This window comes from Phalacrocorax carbo, chromosome 8 (assembly GCF_963921805.1).
Source record: "Phalacrocorax carbo chromosome 8, bPhaCar2.1, whole genome shotgun sequence".
NCBI classification, from domain to species: Eukaryota; Metazoa; Chordata; class Aves; order Suliformes; family Phalacrocoracidae; genus Phalacrocorax; species Phalacrocorax carbo.
This window is the reverse complement of record NC_087520.1, coordinates 23,638,283-23,657,932: the sequence shown is the minus strand read 5'-3', so window position 1 is coordinate 23,657,932 and position 19,650 is coordinate 23,638,283. Positions and strand designations below refer to the sequence as shown.

The window sequence follows — 19,650 nt, the reverse complement described above, 5'->3', positions numbered from 1 at the left end:
TGTCACCCCATGTCACAGGGAGCATTGCTGAAGCCCTGGCCAGGGCTTGGCAAAGGCAGCCCAAAGCACAAGGCAAGAGCAGGGGAGGCTGGGGGTCCTCCTGCCCCTGCCACCCCCAGCAGTGCCAGCTGGGCACATGGAGGACCCCAGACCACAGGGGAGCCGCAGAAGCAGGGCAGAGGCTGCTGGATGCCACACTTCATCCCAGGCACTGCTGATGCCAGCTCGGTCCATCTGTCCCCGCCAGCTCCCAGAGCTGAGCTGCAGACTGGGGAGCCAGGAGCTGCCAGTGGTGAGCCCACACAGTTCCCACCAGTCGCATACCCTGCCAGGGAAGGCCAGGCAGGGCCATAGGGATGCACAGTTCCCCCAACTGGCAAATGAGGCCAGAGCCACCTCCCTACACCTTAAGGTGCTTACTCTGCCTTTCCCACTGTGCTGCAGCCATGCCATCACCTCCCTGCACACCAGGCTGGGGCCAGGCATTTGCAGCGCCTGGGATGAGCTGGGGCCATTTGGAGTCAAAGGCAGCCACTGCTGATAACCTCTATCCCAGTGGAGCTGGGATGCAGCAGGTCCACCTGGATCCCCCTTGGCACTCAGGTCCCAGCCCAGGACCACAGAGCTGTTCTATGGGTCCCACCACCTCACCGTTATCGTTGCTAGCCCCTTCAGTTTCCAGGACAACGCTGTCCCAATTAAGCTCATTAGGAGGAGCTATAATCCCTGGCAGTCTGGCTGACATGCAGGGCCTGGGCTCTTTAATCTGCTCCCCACTGAGCGAGCAAGGCCCATGGCACTGGTGCTTTCTGCCCCAGCTGGGCGTTCCAGCAGCTCATCTATAGGGAAAGTGGGACCACCCCTACGATGGGGCTCTCCATGCATGAGGCAGGTCACAGCTCCTACAGGGTGAGCACAGCCCTACCAGCCCACCCTTCTCTAGCCCACCCTTCTCTAGCCCACGCTGCCGTCTGGGGGCATGGCAGGGCTCTAAGCAGAGTCGCTGAGGCAGAAGCCACACTGGGAAGGGCATCACAGGGGAGAAGTATGCTGAGGGTGTCCCAGGGGCAGAAAGATGCTGGGGGTGTCCCAGGGGAAGAAGGATGCTGGGGTGTTGCAGGGGAGGAAGGATGGTGGGGGTGCCGTGGGGAAGCAGTGCCCCAGCACAACTCCCCAGGAGAGACTCAGCAATCCCCAGCCACTTGCCCAGGCATCTCAGAGGCTCCAGCAGCCACCTGCACTGCTGGGTCAAGCTCCCAGGCATCTGAGGCTCCTTCACCGGCACAGGGAACACTGCCAAGAGTGGTGGCTGCTGATAGGACCCTGCACTCCAGCCCAGGGACCCAGCTTTTCCCCAAACACCCCCTGTGATGCACCATGCCACAAGGCCAGATCACTGGCAGGATGGGTGCAGACCTGAGTTAGCAGCAAAGGATGGTGCAGCCCCAGCACTTGCTGTCAGCCAGCCCAGCACCTCGCCCCGGGTGCTGCCAGGTCCTACCAGGGCCAGCCTGTCCACCATGGCAGCCTGCATCCCCAGGCCTGGCACCCTGCAGCCCAGCTCCTGTGCCAGAACCCCAAACCCGCTTCAAGGAGGAGGAGACCATGCTCCAGTTCTGCAGGAGTGATCCCTCAGGAGCCCCAAAGATGCTTGAGCCTGGCACACGCAGGCAGCAAGCCGAGTGCCAGAGGGCAGTGCTGCCTGCACAAGGCAGGGCAGGCAGGGTGCGGGGTCTCTGCTCCTGGCACGCTTGACTCAGGGTGGAGGGAAAAACCCCAGCGTGGTGCATTCCTGACATTACCGAGATAAGAGGTACCTGGTACCGCAGCAGCACCGCCAGCTCCAGCAGGGAGCAGAGCCCAGAGCACACTTGGAAGGGGCAGCCAGCTGCCACATCTTGCCCAGGGCAGTGAGCCCCACACCAGGCTTACTGGGAGGCCAGCACCAGGCAGAGCACCGGCACCCTCATGTCCCTGCCACGCGCTGAGCCCCAAGCACATCCCTCCCTCTCCTGAGAAGGAGCCACAGAGGTCCTGCCCCAAAGGTCCAGTCTTTGCCAGCCCCCCCCCCCCTTAATTAGGGCTTCAGTGCTACAAAGCCACCTCCCAACCAAACTTTTCACCTTGCCGTGCCTGTGCCGGACCGCCTGCGCTCTCCTGGTGTAGGAAACACAATCCTGGGAGTTTGTCTGTCTGTCTGTCCCCAGCCAGTGCTGCCTGCGGGCAGTGGCTGAGAGGACAGAGCAGCCAGGTGTGAGCAGCTGGGCTGGCAGTGCAGCGGGAGGGTGCTGGAGCCCACCCCAGGGCCCTCCAGCCTGGCCACCAGCTCCTCCGTGCCTCTCCCAACACCCGGTGCTCTGAAGGTGCCGGTGCTCTGAAGATGATTGGGATCCCAAGAATGCTGGTCTGAGTGGTGGAGGGGGCAGTCCGACCGGCTGGGTTGGTCCCAGCTGGTTTCTGTTTCCGACACTCAGACACCAGCCTCAGGTCGCTCTGGCGGGTTTATCAACACTGCCCCGTCACAGACGCCCCAAACTGGCTCCCCCCGAATCCCCAGCCCCACAGTCCTGGGAGCTAGGAGTGCTCTGACCACTATTTGCGGTAATGTCACTTACTGGAGGCCAGCAATGCCCAGGGTGGCCGACCCAGCACCCTCCAGCAACCCTGACCCTGGGAGCAGCACCCAGAGCCACCCAAGGGGCTTCTCCAGGAGGGGCTGGCAGGGCTAGGCTGTGGTCCCCATGCTGATGGCACTGCAGCCACCTCCCTGGGCACAGCAGCGTACCAGTGTCCCCCAACAAGGGCATGGCATGGTGGCCACAGGCCAGTCCACCCTGCCTGCGGTGTCTGTGGCAAGCAGTGGGTCCTGCCAGGCCACACCAGTGGCACACCACCCCCGCCCTGACACCCTTGTGTGAACCTTGGGTGCGCAGCAGGAACAACCTCAGGAGCCTGTGAACTCAGCCGGTTGGCACAGCTCCCTCCAGCCCAGCCGCTGCACCCTTGTTTGCACAGCTGCATCCCTGCTGCCCTAACCCAGGCATGTACCCCGGCCCGCTGTCTCCCCCCACCCCCAGGCAGCCCTTGGCCGGCTCCGGTGTGGGCTGGAGCAGCTCCTCCCTCCCACTGCCCCAGCACAGAGGACAGGAGCATCCGGTGACTGACGCCATGCTGCCTTGGTCACAGGGAGCCTGGGAGCCACCTCTTCCCTGACCTCCACACTCTGCCTCTCCTCCGGGCAAGCAGGATCCCCTCCATGTGCCACCCACACTAGGCGAGGAGGGGTACTGGGGAGTCAGATGAGTCAGGGAACAGCATCGCAGCTCCCCATGACTCACCTGGGAGAGAATCTCCCGGCCATAAGGTTGCAGCCCCTGCTGCAGCAGGGGATGGTGGTCTAGGTGCTGTGAGCGGGGGGCTGGTTGGGGCTGGGTGCTCTCGGCCCTGTGGCAGTGGGGGCACGGTGGCAGTATCCGCCCTCACGGCTGCAGGAGGCCAGCTGGCCCCTTGGGCTGAGTGGGAGGGCAGCAGGAAAGGGAAGGAGCTGCGAATGGGAAGAATTGGAGGAAGTGCTTATTTACCCTGCAGAGTATCCCTGAGGAAGGGCAGGGCAAGGCACAGGCAGACACTCATGGCCTGCTCCCCAAGGGGGTCTCACAGCCTCCCACCCCACCACCCATCCCATGGGCTTTCAGTTCGCAGCCAGAGGGGCGTGCATGCCCCAAATTGGGACCCAGGGAGGTGGCTACTGCTGGGGCTGGGGGGTTCCCCAGTGCCTGTCTGAGCTCAAGCCCAACCTAGGGCTCCTGAGAATGAGCCCAGGACCACCATAGCCCCAGTGAAGTGGGTTGCACCACCAAAAGCACAGGCTGAGCACCCAGCCAGGATCCCCATGGCTTTGGCAGCCCAGGGGATCACCTCCATGCCCTGCTAGATGGACTGCAGCCTGGCCAGGGGCATCAGATCCTGCTCCTGAGTGGGCTGTGATCCCTCTCAGAGGCGCTGACCAGAAGACCAGGCTCTGGCATGATCCTGCTGGGGTTGGCATAACCTTGTGAAGATCCCACATGCCACCTTCACCCCCACCTGCTCATTTCCAGGATGTTTTGTTGGGTACCAGTAGCTTCCCCCAAAATCCTGCATGGGCAACATGGTCCCTGTGCAGGAGAGCAGCCCCAGGACCCCCTGTTCTGCCCAGGTCCCATGAGGCCATGGTGCCAGGGATGCTCAACGTGGAGCTGGGCTCCGTTTGTCCTCATTACCACAGCCACAGACAAGATGTGGTGGGGCACATGGGGGAGAAGATCGATTTGCTGAGGAAAGCCATGCTGCCATGGCTCCAGGGGCGTATCACCTGGGACCGGTGGGCAGCTGCGGCCCCTTTCCTGCCTTGAGATGCCAAGCCCGGGTCTCAGCATGGGCAACAGCAAGGCCAGACACCCTGCAGGTCCTATCCTGCCGCGGACGCCCCATCCCGACACCCCATCGCTGCACGCCACATTGACAACCATGTCCCTTACAGGTGGCGGGTACCCATCCCTGGCTCCCCTGGCAGGGACAGCTCTCCTCTCAGGGAAGCCACTTGCACAGAAAAGCCCCCCATGAGCCTGGCCACATCACCCCAGGAGCCTCAAGCAGCTGGGGGTCCCCAAATTAATGGTGTTTGCTGGTGGGGCCCAGGGCTGCCAGCGCTTGGTACCTTTCAGTTTGCCGTTCATGGCAGGCTGCAGCAGTATGTCCCCCTCGGGCTGGGATCAGCGTCCCGGGCGGCTGTTGTTCTCTCATGCCGTCTGTCTGACTGCCCGTGTGTGGGGGCCGGGGCTGGGAGGGCTCCCCCCAGGCAGCAGTCTCCTCCCACGCTTCCCCTGCCCGAGGGCTGACATCACTGCCCAGCACCGCAGCCCCAAGCGTGACTCAAGGGCTAAGGACAGCAGGATGGAGGACGGGAGGATCCCTGTCCCCCTTGGAAGGAAGGGGCCCCACCAGCACCAGCAGCTCCAGGAGCACAGCACGGCTCGATCCCCATCCTTCCCTCCCCACTACCCCCCTGGGGAAACTGAGGCACGGGTACAGGGGAGGGGACCACACTGCAGATCATCGCAGTGCAAACTGCCCCCCCCAGCCCCGTTCCAGGTTGCTTTAAAGCAGGGGGAAGAACAGGGCTGCAGCCTGCACCGGGCACCACAAGCGTCCCCCACCAGCAACACATGCCATGCTGGCCTTGTGCCAGCCAGCCCCCCATGAGACTGCTCCCCTCGGAGACACCCTTCCGTCCGGCACCCAGGGCAGGCCACAAGCCAGGGAGCAAACATCACCCTGTCAGATGCACCGCTGGCCCTGAGCTGCTGTCAGTCCCTGCTCCGGGATGGGGGGGATGCTGGAGGCACAGCCCCTCACTCCCATCCCTCCTGGCTCCACTGTAAGGAGGCACAAAGCTGTGGGCAGAGCAGGCAGCCGACACTAATGCCACTGTGGGGAGCAGTCCTGACAGCCCTGCTGCTCCCTTCTGCATTGCTTTTAGATATATATATAAAACTGCTGTGGCTTTGTTGTTGGCTTCCCACAGCATGCATCCCTGTGGTATGTCCATGGGCACCCTGCAACACCCAGCAGCCACTGGGAAAAAGGTTTCCTTGCTCAGATGCCCCCAGGTTGTGTATTCTGGGTCTCCAAAGGCTCGGAGGAGCTGGCTTCAGCCAGGGCTTCCTTGCAGGGCTCTCCAAAGATGCTGGGTGCTGTTCCCACATGGAAACCAAGGGGGTCCAGCTGCCACAGGACAGCAAGACAGACCCACCTGCCCTCCATGCCAACCCCAGCAGCCGACAGGACCTCCCGGCCCCACAACTCCCTCTTTAGGGCACGGGGGTGCCCTAAACAACCAGGGGACTCTGTGGCACAGGCATCACCCCACCCCCAGCACTGTAGGTCCTTGTACAGGTCCTGGTCCTGGGGAACTGAGGCCTGGTCCCCCCTCCAGCTCCGATGGAGGAGGCTGGAGCAGCTAGCCCCATCCAGGCTGGGACTGGCTGCCTGCCGTCACCACGTCACCAGCACAGGAAGAGACGCCTCCCTCCTAGGCTCCCTTCCTGTTTGCTGCTGCTTTTAGAGTGAGGTCAGGCCAGGTTCAGGAGGAAAAGCATCAGGGCCAGAGTCTTGGGGGGGGGTGCCCCCGGACACAGTTAACCCCCTCCCTAGAGGGTGAGCCAGCTGTGGAGCTGCTTTCCCAGCCCAGAGCTGGTCCCTGTGCAGGACGGGGCCAGCACACCACACAGGAGGAGAGGCATCTGGGGTTCCCCTGTAGGATGGCATGGCTTCCCTGCCATGGGCACCCATGCACGTGGCTCTGGAGACAGCCACGGCCAGGCTTGCAGAGCTGGGGCTTGCAGCGGTGTCACCAAAGAGCACTGCATCCCAGGACACCCTCTTGTCCTGGTGCTCACGTGGGTGCCTGGCTGGGTGCTCAGGTGGGTGCCTGGGTGGGTGCCTGGCACCAGCCCTATTGGGATGACAGCTGAGGGAAGAGCTGGTAAGACTGGGCTAGCCCCAAGCAGCATCTGAGGAAAACCTATCCCAGCACTGGCAAACAGAGGCATCTGGTCACCTACCTGCCTGCAGCCTCCATGCCAGTGTCATGGGCATGGAGAGAAGCCAGCAGCCCAGCACGTCACAAAGCACAGTGCAGGGGGGACCCATCTCCACCCCAGCCTCCAAGAACTTCCATGAAGAGCAGCTCTCCTACCTCACCTGGTCAGTATGTGTTCCCCCGGCTCTCCCCACCAATGGGCAGAGTCCTGACCTGGTGGCTGCCACGGGCAGGGGACCACCCCCGTCTTTTCACTCCCTTGCTGCTTCTCCCCAGAGGAAATCATCTCTCCTGGCACCGCCCCGGGACTGACCAGCCTTCTGCAAAGCCTCCGCCGTGCTGGCAGCCACGCAGAGCTGGTGCCCGGCACATGGCCAGGCAGCATGCCCGCAGCAACAGCCCATGCCAACTTGTTTGTTCTCATTAAAGGTTAACAAGAAAGCCACGCTAAAGCTGCCGGGAGCCGTGGGCAGGTGTTCCCCAGTGCCACATAGAGTGAAGGGACATCCAGGCTTCCCTACCAGAGTGGTGACAGCCAGGCTGTGACCCTGCCTCTCCATAGCTGTGCTTGCAGCCCTGTAAAGGGCTGTGGGGCAGTCGATATGCAGGCAGTGCAGGCAAGCTGCATGGCACAGCACCATCCTGGGCATCACCCTTGGGGAGACCACCAGGAGCAGGCAGGAGGTGAGGTTGTGCATTCAAAAGGTGGCAGAGGATGCTGCAGGAGGACATGGGCATGTGGCACCAGATACCTCCTCTGAGCACCTTGTGGCACCCTGCACAGCACTCAAAAGGGCTCACCAGCTCAGGGACACCTTGCCAAGGGAGGGCAGAGGAAGGACACGAGCTCAGCCAACACCACCAGAGCCTGGGCGGTAACTGAGTTAAATGAATCTCTGTCCCTGGCCTGGCCAGGGACAGGGAGTGGGCACAGGGAAGGGGACAGTCCAGCAGCTGCTGGTCACCTCCCCCAGCTCAGGGGACTTCCCTGGATGCTCACCACAAACAACCAGGGCAGCTGCCTCCACCCCTCCTACGCAGCAGGGACATGAGCATTAACACCCCAACCACACCCTTTTTGGGGGCGTCCCTGTCACGTCCTCCTCTCGCCAGGCCTGGGATGCTGTCCCAAGCATCCACACCCCAGCCACAACAGCTGAACACACAAACAAATCCCTCCATGGGCAGCCATGCTCAGACACACGTGTACAGCCATGGCCGTTCTGTATGCAGGCAGAAGAAAACTCCAGACACCCCGGGAAGACCTTCCCATTTCCGTGCCCTCAGTAGGATACAGGACTGGTATCCTGGTCCTGGCTGCTCCCTGCTGGCCCCAGGACCACCAGCTCCGAGGCTCTGCCCACCCAGCATCACCCAGTCCCTGGAGAAGCTACCCACCCCAGGAGCACACTGGTTGCACCAGCACCAAAAGGCCAAGGTGATGAAGAAGCTACTTCAGGCTGTTCCCAGACAAGCACTCCCTGGACATGGACACCCTTGCGTGGCTGGGAATGTCACCACAGCTGGAAACGTGGCACGAAAGGGCACACACCAGCCTCTGCAGGTGCACAGTAAGCAGAGGGTACAGCTGGCCAAAAGAAGGCGGGGAGCTGAGTGTCAGCACATAGGCACCGGCCTGGTGAGGGGCCACAGAGCTCCTGGTCATGGGGGAGACCTAGGAGGGGGCAGGAGGTGACAATTCTGGCAAGAAGACCCACTGTCATGGCTTGAAGGAGAACCACAGTGAGTCACCAAGTGACTTGCGGCCAGGCAAGAGCCAGTCCTGGTCTGGGAAAGCCCTGTCCCAGAGCTGCAGGTGGTTACCCCCACCACGGTGCTACAGCCAACCCCTCTGATTTTATTTTTTGCAGAAACCCACAAAGCCAGCCCCAAAAAATTCTGTCAACCCAACATCACAGATCATATGCAGGGTTTTTTCTGCAGGGTTGATGCCCCTAGGGCTGGAGAAGGACCATCCCTTGTGCCAAGCCAGACTCTACCACAGCCAGGCTGACACCAACGCCGCAAGTAGCATCCCTTGCCGAAGGGGCTGGGCACCCTGCATCCGGCACCGGGTCGGCAGCAGACTCAAACCCTCCCCCCTTGCTTCCTTGCACCATCCCCACACGGCAGCAGAAATAGAAGCGATATAAATGGCAGCCCTATAAATAGCCCAAAGCACGAGGCGGAGAGCTAGTCCCAGTCTGGCAGTGGCCTCAACCCATGCAAATCCAGGGCTTGGTCTGCCTTTGACGTCTCCTGGGGACCTCAAATGCCAGCTCCCTGCCCATGAAAGGTCTCCCAGGTCCTGTCCTTTAAGTCAGAGCCACAGCAGGAGCTCCAAGGCACACACCAAGCCTCGGCTACGGGCGCAGGCTGGAGCTCAGCATGATGGCATCCCTGGGGGATGTCACCATGCCCCTGCCCAGAACCTCTCAGGGTAGCAGCAGGCACCAAATGATGGCCGCCCCAGGCAGCCCAGGCTGCAAATTCCTGGGCAAAGTGGGAGCACTGGCCAGGAGCCTCAGGCAGGGTTGGGAAGAGATGCCCCCCATGCCCCACTACCATCCCTGCTGCAGACCAACAGTTACCCTCCAGTTGCACCCCAGCACCCACGTCATCAGCTGCCTATCCTGGCATCCCCCATCCCTGTGCTGCCCATAGCTGCCTGCTTTCCCATGCTCAACCACATCACGTCGAGTCCTCCACAGGGGCTTGGCCACCACCATGCCAGCTCCCACCGCAGCTCCTCTCCACCCAGGGGAACATGGCGAGGCATCGGGGACCTCCACCAGCTGAGAGCAGGCAATGCTGCTGCAGCAAGCCCTGTGCTGCCTGATTTTGCGCAGCGTCATACCCTCAAGCCCCAGACCTGCCCGGGGTACGTTGCAAGGCTGCTCCTCAGCCACTGGCCAGGAGACAGGTCCTCAGCCATCATGGGATTTATAGGAAGGCCAGGACTTCCTGGTGGCCTCAATAGTCCCTTCCAGGAATCTGACAAGGGTAAAACCCTCTCAGGCTGTTTGCAAGCCCTGGGACAGCCAGAGGGGCAGCAGGGGAAGAGTTAATGGTGCGAGGCCTTCCCAAGCACTTCTTGGCAGGCTGGGGAGGGCTGGGAGATAGGAGGATCGGGCCAGCAACAAAGCGAGATCTGTCTCATTAATTCCTCCGAGCATTCCTCGCTCCCTCACCCAGGAGGAGGAGGAGGCAGCACCCAGCTGACACGGTGCACCCAGGTCCCTCGGGACACCACCACCCCCCCGCCCCGTCACGGGGTCCTGCTTGGGTGGACGGGGTGTGATGGGGGGGGAGATGGGTGCAGCCTCTTCTCCAGGACCGATAGCTCTGGCCTCCCAGGGGAGCTCGGGGAGGGCCCGACATGGACACAGGGAGCTTCGCCCCCGGCACCCCGGGGAAGCCGGGGAGGGCGCGGCTCACGCAACCGGCTCCATCCCAAACCCGGGAGCCAAACGGCGGCCGGAGGAGCCCACGCACCCCGGGGAGGGGCTGGGAGGGGGGGACTGGGGGGGTTTTGGGGGGCGGGGGGGGGGTGTTAGCCCCCGGTATCCCGCAGTCAGGCGGTTCCTTCTCCCGGCGTCCCCGGCCGCGGTCCCGGCCCCGCCGCGGGGCGATGGGGCAGGGGAGCGGAGCCCCTCGGCCGCCTCGCCGTCCTTCCCGTCTCCCCTCCACGACCCAGCACATCCCTGCACCCCTTCGGGTGCCCATGCGGCGACATGCCTCCCACCCCCCCACCCCAAAGGGTGTAGTCCTGCTAAAGCCACCAACCCCCCTCCCCCGTTATCCCCCGCCCCACGCGTGACCGGCGTCGCGGGGGTGCCGGTGGCACTCACATGTCCCAGGAGAGGCGGGGGAGGACGCGCGGGGCGAGAGCGGGCCTGGCTGGGTGCATCCCCTTTGTTCCAGTCCCATGGACGGGGAGCAAAGCTGGGAGCTCGGGCAGGCTCTTGGCAGCGCCCACCCCGGCTCTCTCCATGGAAACGCGGGAGCCATGTGATTCCTGCAGGAAACCACGGCAGGGCCAGCGCCAATGGCGGCTGCACGGCCGGGAGCGCCTCCCTCCCCGAGGACACCGCCACCGCCACCGCCACCGCCACCCTGGGCTGGGCTCCCGTCCCCGCCGGCCCGGCCCGGCCCGGCCCGCCGGTGCGTCCCGCGGGGCTCCGTCAAGCCCACCGAGGGCCGGAGCGGGACGCCTGCGCCCCGCTCCCCAGCCCTGCAGCCAGCGCTCCCCTTGCCCCGAGCGCTGGGATCAGCCCGGCTCGCTGGGACCCGGGCCCTCCGGCACAGCGCCCACAGCCCGTCCCTGCCAGGAAAGGAATGACTGGAGCCCCCCCCCCCTCCCCGCCCCTCGAGGGCCACTACAGCCTCCCGGGCTTCAGCTATCCGTGAAAGACCATGAGCTGGTAGCAGGGACGGCAACTCTGGGCAGTGAAGTGACACGGCCGAGGGGGTGCAGTGGGTCGGTGGCAGAGGCAGAACCAGCGCCCGAGCACCGTTGCTCCCACCTCTGCAGTACCCAGCGCCCCACGGTGCCTTCCCCCGCCCACACACACCTCCCGACCCCGACTGTGGGAAGCAGGAGCCATGCTCAGACCTCTGCCGAGCGGCCAGTCATAGAATCATAGAATGCTTTGGGTTGGAAGGGGCATTTAGAGGCTGTCTAGTCCAAGCCCCTGCAGTGAGCATGGACATCTTTAACTAGATCAGGTTGCTCAGAGCCCCGTCCAGCCTGACCTTGAATGTCTCTAGGGATGGGGCCTCCACTAGCTCTCTGGGCAACCTGTGCCAGCACTTCACCACCCTCATTGTAGAAATTTTTTTCCTTATATCCAATCTAAATCTACCCTCCTTTAGCTTAAAACCACTACCCCTTGTCCTGTCACAACAGGCCTTGCTAAAGAGATTGTCCCCATCCTTCCCATAGCCCCCCTTTAGGTACTGAAAGGCCTCAATCAGGTGTCCCCGCAGTCCACTCTGGCAGAGCAAAGCGTAGGCACTGACCTGCATTCCCCATCCCCACCAGCCTCCAGCCTCCACCGGGAAGGAGCAGAGGAGTGCTCCCAGTGTCCCCAGCTAAGGGACAGGCAGCCCTGGTGTGAATACAGGCTGCCACCCTGACAGATGCTGCGGTTACATGGTGCTAGCTTCCTCATGGAGCATCACAGCTGCCCTGGATCAGACCCTGCCCTGCCAGCCCAGGTCCTAAACCCTGACACCTCTAAGCATCCCTGGAGATGGAAGGAAGGGACCAGCACCATGCCTTCTGGGGCGATGCACCCTGCTCCTCTCCTCTCTCCCAAGCCCATCTTTTTCCTACCTGTCCTAGATCATATTGAATCAACCCAAGCTTAAATGGGACTGATGCCTTTGCAGCCCTGGTGAGATATCCTCCATGCAAGGACAACACAACACAGCATTCCAGCCAGGCCTGTGATGAAAAAGCACTAATTAGACCATTGCCATGTCTCAGAGCTCAGCAGACTAGGGCAATTATCAGTGACAAGGAAATCATTGCACCACTGTCACTCTCCTGGGTCCGCAGCAAGGAGCAGAGCACTGCTGCCAAGGACACCTGGTGAGAACTGGGACATCCCAGCTCCCAGCCCGCCCCTGGCCTGGTTACACGGAAGGGGAAGCTCTGCAAAGATGGGAGAGAGGACAGCGGGTCCGGCGGCTACCAGGGAAATGCCAAACCAAAGGGCTGACACAGACAGGCAGAGAGGATGTATGGATCCCTCAACCCAGCTAGTTGCTCAATCAACCCAGCTCCCAGTGCCATGCGGTCCCTGTCCCACCAGGACGGCCCACCATGGGCCTGGCGTGGTCAGCACCACCATGCCATGCTGTCATTGCTTGATCCAACATCCCATGTAGATCAAGTGGGGGGCTGGATCCCACCACACCCTGTGGATGGTGTCACCACCTTGCCCACCCCTGAAAGCTCTCCAAGGGCAGCCAGGTCTTGCCACATGGTCAGGGGAGTGAGGTTAGCTAGGGGAAGCAGGAAACCTCTGCTAACATGGCTCAGCAGGTTGTGTGGACATTCAAAGTGCAAGCAGAGGTGCTCTGCTGAGCTCTTGGAACCTGCCCTGTGCAGACACCCTGCCGACACCCCTGCCAGGGCTCCCCCTGGAAAAATAGGTGGGGAAGCTGACCCCATGCAGCACTCAAAGGAAGCTCTTGGTGCAGAGTTGCTTGGGTCACCCTCTCAGAGACCTTCCAGCAATACCTACCTGCTCCCTCACAGTAAGGTGGGTCTTTGGATACTGAGGAATGGAATGGAATGGAATGGAATGGAATGGAATAGAATGGAATAGAATAGAATAGAATAGAATAGAATAGAATAGAATAGAATAGAATAGAATAGAATAGAATAGAATAGAATAGAATAGAATAGAATAGAATAGAATAGAATAGAATAATTTTCTGTTGGAAGGGGCCTACAAGGATCATCTAGTCCAACTGTGTGATCACTTCAGGGCTGATCAAAACTTAAAGCATGTTCTCAAGAGTATTGTCCAAACACCTCTTGAACACTGGCAGGCTTGGGGCATCAACCACCTCCCCAGGAAGCCTGTTCCAGGGTTTGATAGCCCTCTCAGTAAAAATTTGGGGTGTCTGGAGGCAGACTGACCCACACCACCACATTTCACTTACCTATGCACAACCATTGCAAGGTAAAACACCATTCCCAGCCGCTGCTGGGATGGGGAGCAGTTGTATCACTCTGCAGACATCAGGAGAGGGGACCACACCAAAGCCAGGGCCAAGAGGGCTGCCTGCAGCACTCCTCCCCTCAACCACACTCCTGCCTGCCCTGCCAGACTGGGTACACTGAGCTAAACACTCCCTTTGCCAAGGCTCAGGTTGGTGCACTGCATGGGCTATTCTAGGTCACCAGGAGCTTGCTCGATGCAGACCAGCTTTGCAAACAAAAGCAAGGGCAGGCTCGGCACCTGAGTCCCCACAGCACCCTCCTGCCTGCCTGCTCTCCAAAACCCTCCCCCCTGGTTTTAAGGAGGGATGATGCCCACTGGCAGGCAGGTGTTAACCTTCCCAGCATGGGTATGGATACTCCTAGACCCAGACCATGGGAGGAGGCTTCCCAGCAGTCCATGCCCACACTGGGTGGCTGGGTGCTGGTGCAGGCAGGAGTCCGTGAGTGCAAGGGCCCCCTGAGCACCAGCTGGCATCATCCATCACCTCCCAGCACAGGATCACAGCTTTCTAGAGCCTGGTAACCCAGGACCACCCTAAGCACATTCCCCTCTCCCTGGCAGCTTCAGCAATCAGCTGTGCCAGCTGCCCACATCTGCCTGCTGCGATGCAGAGAAAGGTCTGAGCCATCGGCATACCCCTGCACCATGGGACTCTGTCCAAATTGCTCTTCTTGCTGCAGGCTGGGCCTGGAGCCACATCTTCCTCTCCCCTCTCTCCAGAGGGCAGGAGGCCAGCTCTTGGATCCAGGCCTGCCTCCCTCCATGGCTGCCCTGGAGCTGCTGCATGCTCAGCATTCCTGCTCAGCGTTGGAGCAAGGCAGTAAGCACAGGCCAGAGCTTCAAGCCTTGCACTGGGACAGCCACACGTGCTGAGCACACTCAGAGGTCAGCCATCAACCCCAAGGGCAGCTGAGGTGCCTCAGCTTGGCAGGGCCTGCCATAGGCTTGGAGCTGAGCATCTCAGCATCCTGGTGCTGGGATCCTCATCCCTCTGGGTGTCTGTTTTTGGGGAACACAACCTGCGAAAAAGCTAAGAGAGCCAGGGTGGCGCTGGTGCAGCATGAGCAATGTGAGCCGGCACTCCAGCTGACTCACCAGAGCCTCGGCTGTGCTCAGGAACTGGCCGGCAGTGGGAAAAGCTGTGCCAGCAGGTCCTCTGAGCTCTGCTGGAACCTTTCCCCAGCACGCTTGGGGCCAGCATGCAGCAGCAGCTGTCTGGGACACAGCCCTGACCCAGCCTGTCCCTCTCTGTGGGGCAGAGCTGCCTGTCCCAGCACTTTGCCTGCCCATAAGGCTGGGAGAAGGGAGGTGAGGACATCCCCAGAGCAGTCACAAACTTGCTTGGTGTTGGCCAGCACTGGGTCAGCTTTCCCAGACTCTGTCTGGCAAGCAAGCACCCAAGCCTGGGCTTTGAAGCAAAGCCAGAACATCCAGATTGCAACTGCATCACATTCACCCCAGCATGGTTCAAGGAGGGCAAGGAGCTCCAGAAGGATGCCATGGGCTAGTCCAGACTCTCCAGCCACCAGGCAGCTGTCCCCTTTCCTAACTCCCTTCTACATTCCAGGAAAGTGGTAGGCAGCATCTTCAAGCCCAGCCCCAGCTCAGCTTAGGAGGCTGACTGTCCCCTGGGACCACATCACCTCCAGCCACCAGACAGCTGTCCCCACCTCAGCATGGTATGAACCATCTCACGCACACCCTGGAGTAATCACTGCAAAAGTATTCATGATTCACAAGATTTCTGCAGCCCCTCAGGGACTGTCCAACACAGAGCAGGAAAGCTGAGATCATGGACAAGCCCAGCAACCAGCCCAGCTCAGCACACATGGCCAGCAGTGGGGAGGCTGGCATGGTTGGACCACAGTCCAGCATCAGCAGCCTGGGGATTCAGCATCACGCTGGGTAAAGCTCAGCCCACTGAGTCAGCTGCTGCAGGAATACCTTGCCCCAAAGCTCAGGCCAGGCACGCTAGTGCTGTAAGGAATGCAAGAGGAAAAGGCAATTCAGAGCATGAGGTGCTTTGGAAGGGCTGAGTTTGCAAATTTGGTGGGGCTGTTTGCAAATGCACAGGAGACCCTATGCGTACCCTGATCCGCTCCACAGTGGTCCTGGGCACTGCCGAGGCGGGGGCCCTGTCCCCTCACAAGCAGCACCCCCTGCACCCAAAAGCACAGAGCGGCTCTGTGCGGGGGCAGCTAGCTGGCACCCAAGCATGGAAGCACTCCCTGCAGCAAGCCCCAGGCTTCAACAAAAGATCCCTCCCCTCCAAAGAAAACAACAAAGAAAATGCTGGGATGGGGATTAAGGAAATGAAACCAGCTGTGTGGGGTAAGCATGGCTAGGAAGTGGCTGTAATAATTTCCCAGCCTGGATCCCACAGCAAAGCACATATAAACCCAAGGGGAAATCATGTGCTGGAGAGTGCATTGGACAACTGGGAGGTTTCCCAGTGATCCTGGGCCCCAGGGAGGGGGACAGGCTCCTGGTGACCTTCTGTGCACACAAGCCTGGCACTTCCATGCTTCCTCCAGCCCTGCAGAAGAGAAGATGCAGGGAGACCTCCTGTCACCACAAGCTGCACTCTGCTCCTGAAGCTGGCACCACGAGCTGGTGTCCCAGGAGCTTTGCCCTCATCCTGTGCCTCTTCTGCATGTCCTGTGCTGCTGGTCTGAATTGGTCCCTGCTGGAAAGGGTGTCCCTGGAGGAAAGTGGTGGCAGCCAAATAGGCAGATCAGGGGTAAAACTAGTTGCTCAGAGCCACTGGTGGGGCAGGGGTAGCGGAGAGGGGACATGCTGGTAGCATGGATCCTGCCCCATCCTCCCTACCCCAAGTGATACTCCCCTGAGCCTTAGGACAGGGCAGTAGTGGACCGATTCTGCCTCTCCACTGGCCAAGTCCCCTCTCACACACCTCTAGCACATGTGTCAATGCTACCAGCCCCAGGCTGTGGCTCCAGCCAGTCTCTCCTGTATCTGTCACATGTCCTGGCACGTCAGGGCCAGCTCTGTTTACATGTGCAAGTCTCATTCTCCTGCTGGATGAGTCAGGCTTCCCTCTGACACCCTGCCGAGGCGGCAATGTCAGGGCCTCGGAGCTGGTCCACTGGCACAAGGCTGGGGAACGGCTGGAAAGGGCTCACACAGCCCTCTCCTTTCCATCCTGCTCGGAGCCATCTGCAGCAGCACGGAAAGCGCTGGAGGCTGGAGCTCACTGCCAGGAAGCTCTTCTTGGCTTGGCTCCACCAGGCCAGCTTCCTTCCCCTCCACCCCACAGGCACATCATGGCTCAGTGCAGGGGGGTTGTCAAGACCTAAGCAAGCCCTCAGCTCCTTCCAGAGGGTCTAGTGTGGGTGAGATGGCCAGGGTGCTGCTGAGGAACCCCCATGTCTCCAAAGTCTTGGGGTGCTGGGGTATCTCCTGGGGTGCCAACTTACAGAAAAAGGAGGTCTCCTGGATTTGGGACCATGGGGGACAGAGGCTGGAGCTCAAAGGGGAAGCCAGCCCCACCTTCCGTGTCATCCCAGGAGCTAGTGCTGCCTGCCAAGCTGGTGCTGGACTTGGGGGGTGGCAAGATGGGTGCCAGTGGCACGCCACTACCCTGCCTGTGCGCAGTTTCCCTGGTGGGACCCAGCAGTCTGTCCCCTCAAGAGGGTCTCCAGCTGAGCTGCAGTGAGGGCAGCATCCCTGGCCCTTCTCTGGGGTGACAGCAGACACCCGTGTACCCTGGCCACATCCAGCTCCCCCTGCCCTTCCACTGCTCCTAGCCCTTGCTTTCTGCTCTTTCTGCCCCACATATCACAGAGCCAGGAGAGCCGTCCGTCTCCAGAGAGAGGCCTTTTCCCTTTGCTTCCAAATTTCCCAGGGTTGGAAAAGAGCCTCGAGGCTCTTTTTTGGACACCCCCCATCTGTGTCCCCCTCACTGTGCCCGGGGCTGAGAGCAGGCTGGCTCCATGCAAGCATAATAACAAGAAGCGTGTTGGAGCTGCTGGGAAGGAGCAATGTTCCAGGATGGTATGCAGCCCTGACAGCACTGGCTCTGCTTTAAAGAGTAACTTTATCCTGTAATAACAAAGAAGAGGAGCCAAGTTCCTCCCCAGCGTCACTTCCCTGGCTCTGAGGAAAGGGACACCGGGGAGAGAGCTCATCAAAATGAGCTTAGATCTTGTTCTTGCCATCACTGGGGCTTAGTCCTCTCCCTGGAGCCAACAAGGAGGGAAAGATGCTCCAGGGGAGCAGGGCTGAGATCTGAGTAGGCATCCAGGACATGCTGCTCTGTGTCCCACACAAAGGCTGGGACACAGACCCTGTGGCTGGAGAGACTGGGATGGTACCTGCTGATCTCCAGGGATATCCCTGAAGTCCCTGGGCCACTTGTGGGGCTTGCACAGATGTGGGTGGTGACATGCTGGGAGGCTGCCCCAGCCCACGGCATGCCCTGGGCAGCTTAACCCCATCTGCCATCCTACGGCCCCCTGTGCACACTCACAACACCAGAGAGGCACGCTGGCAGCTCGGCATAGTACCACCTCCAGGCACATCTTCCTGGGAACTTGTTCTGCAACAGCTGGAAATTCAGGCCCAGCCAGTGATGCGGGATGGGCAGGGAGAGCCTGACTTGCACCAAAGCGCCCGGCAGGACCCTTTAAAGCAGGACTGCGTCCTACAGCCAAGGACCCACTCTGGCAGCGCTCCCCTTTCATGGGCACCGCCGGGGGCAAAGCCATGGGCAGAAGCCCAGCCGTGGGAGGGAGGGCGAGCACCTCGCTGCTACCCATGTGTGCACGCTCCTGTGCTGAGTTCAGGTGGCAGCACAGCTTCCACAGCTCCGAAACTGGTAGCATTGGTTTTTTTGGATGATCCACATGTGTGGCTGTGCCAGGTCCCCAGGGCATGGAGCAGGCTGGCTCAGACAAACCACTGGTTTATGCTGGGGGTGCACATGGGGCACTGGGTCATGCAACAGGCACGTCAACATATGTGGTGTATTTGCAGGAGAGCATGGAGCATCTCTGCATCACCCTGGCAGGCTGAACAGCTGGGTCACCTGCCTCTGCTCCTGCATGGACACCAATGCTTGAGAAAGGTGTTCCACGGTGGCCAACACCAGGGAGGACACAGCCCCAGCCTGTGCTGACAGGACACTGAGGTCCCCTCTGGGCCGGATGAGAAGCAGGGGGACAATTTGGCAGAGTTCAGTTGCAGAAGAAGGTGACCTGGAGAAGGTTGCTGAGATATATATCTGATTTCCACTTACCCAGGGAGCAGCAGGTAGCACCTCTGGAGACCCTGGCGTTTAATTAAACCCCAGCTCTTCAAACGAAGCTGGTGAAGTGCTGCAATTTTCTTCCTCAAGATGGATTTCCTCCAATCCAAATTAGGTATTTGGGTTAAATCTGTACCAAGCTGGTAAGGCTGCTGCCTCCATGGTCCTCCCCAGCAGACATGGGGGACTTCCAGCAGATCCAACCAGCTAAAAGGGGGAAGAGAGAGCAAGGAGGGAATCATCGACACCTGAAGCCTTCAGAACCTTCTCTCCACGCTGAGATGACAATTACAGAGTCCACCCTTTGCAAGTGTGGCTGTGGGAGACCAATGGGAGACAACATGTCTTGGGGGAGACCTGTTGGGGGGTGCCGCTGGTGCCCAGAGAGGTAAAGCCTGCAGCAAGGCCCCGTACCAAACTGTCCTCCCAGGGCAGCTGTGGAGTCTTCCCAGCTCTGGCCAACTGGAGCAGAGAGCAGCAGGCCAGGCAGAAGTGAGTTAAAAGCTTGAGGTGGAACTTGCTGAGCTGCTTCCTCCAGGCTTAACAAGAATACAGCAGAGGGAGAAGCGATGTGTGGGGCTCTGCAGGGCCAGATAGCACCGGAGCAATCCCGGCCCCGCAGCTGCGGCATGCCAGAGGAAGCATCAGCACATTATCTGCTGGCCCCACTTAGCTTCCTTGGCAGCCCTGTGCTGCAGGGACCAGGACATGCTTCCTCCTGAGCCGCATTATTCATGCGCCCAGGCTGGGTCATGGTACTTTGATGGCAGCCCTGGGCCCCAGTACCCTCCCCGCATCACACCCACCAGAGAGCTCCAGGTCCTCAGATGATCCAGCCTTCCCAGCATCAGTCTACCCCACTGCTGGTGGCTCTGGCAATGGTCACCCTGAGCTCTGAGCCACAGGACCACAGTGCCACCTGGCACAGAGATGTCCCCACCGTAACCATCCTGCTGCCCCGTCCCCTCATACCATGGACACTGCCCACACCTTGGCAGAACAAAGACCTGTTTTGGCTGGAAGAAGACTCCTGCTGAGGGGATCTCCAGGAACTGGCTGAG

The 19,650-nt window shown here is 60.6% G+C and overlaps 1 protein-coding gene across 3 annotated transcripts in view; it reads right to left on the bottom strand.

Moving 5' to 3' along the window:
- The window catches only part of RIPOR1 (RHO family interacting cell polarization regulator 1), a 33,301-nt gene extending 13,942 nt beyond the window's left edge, over positions 1 to 19,359 (bottom strand). The window contains exon 1 of one of the 3 annotated variants that reach the window (XM_064459155.1): positions 18,581 to 19,359. Coding sequence is in view for 2 of the 3 variants with exons in the window: in XM_064459152.1 (XP_064315222.1) it covers positions 10,435 to 10,594 (160 nt within the window). In the remaining variant the exon portion in view is untranslated. Of the gene's footprint in view, positions 1 to 4,699; positions 4,846 to 10,434; positions 10,632 to 18,580 lie in introns of those variants that run through there. The other 2 variants (XM_064459152.1, XM_064459154.1) reach the window with 2 other exon arrangements.
- Positions 19,360 to 19,650: the final 291 nt, after the last annotated feature.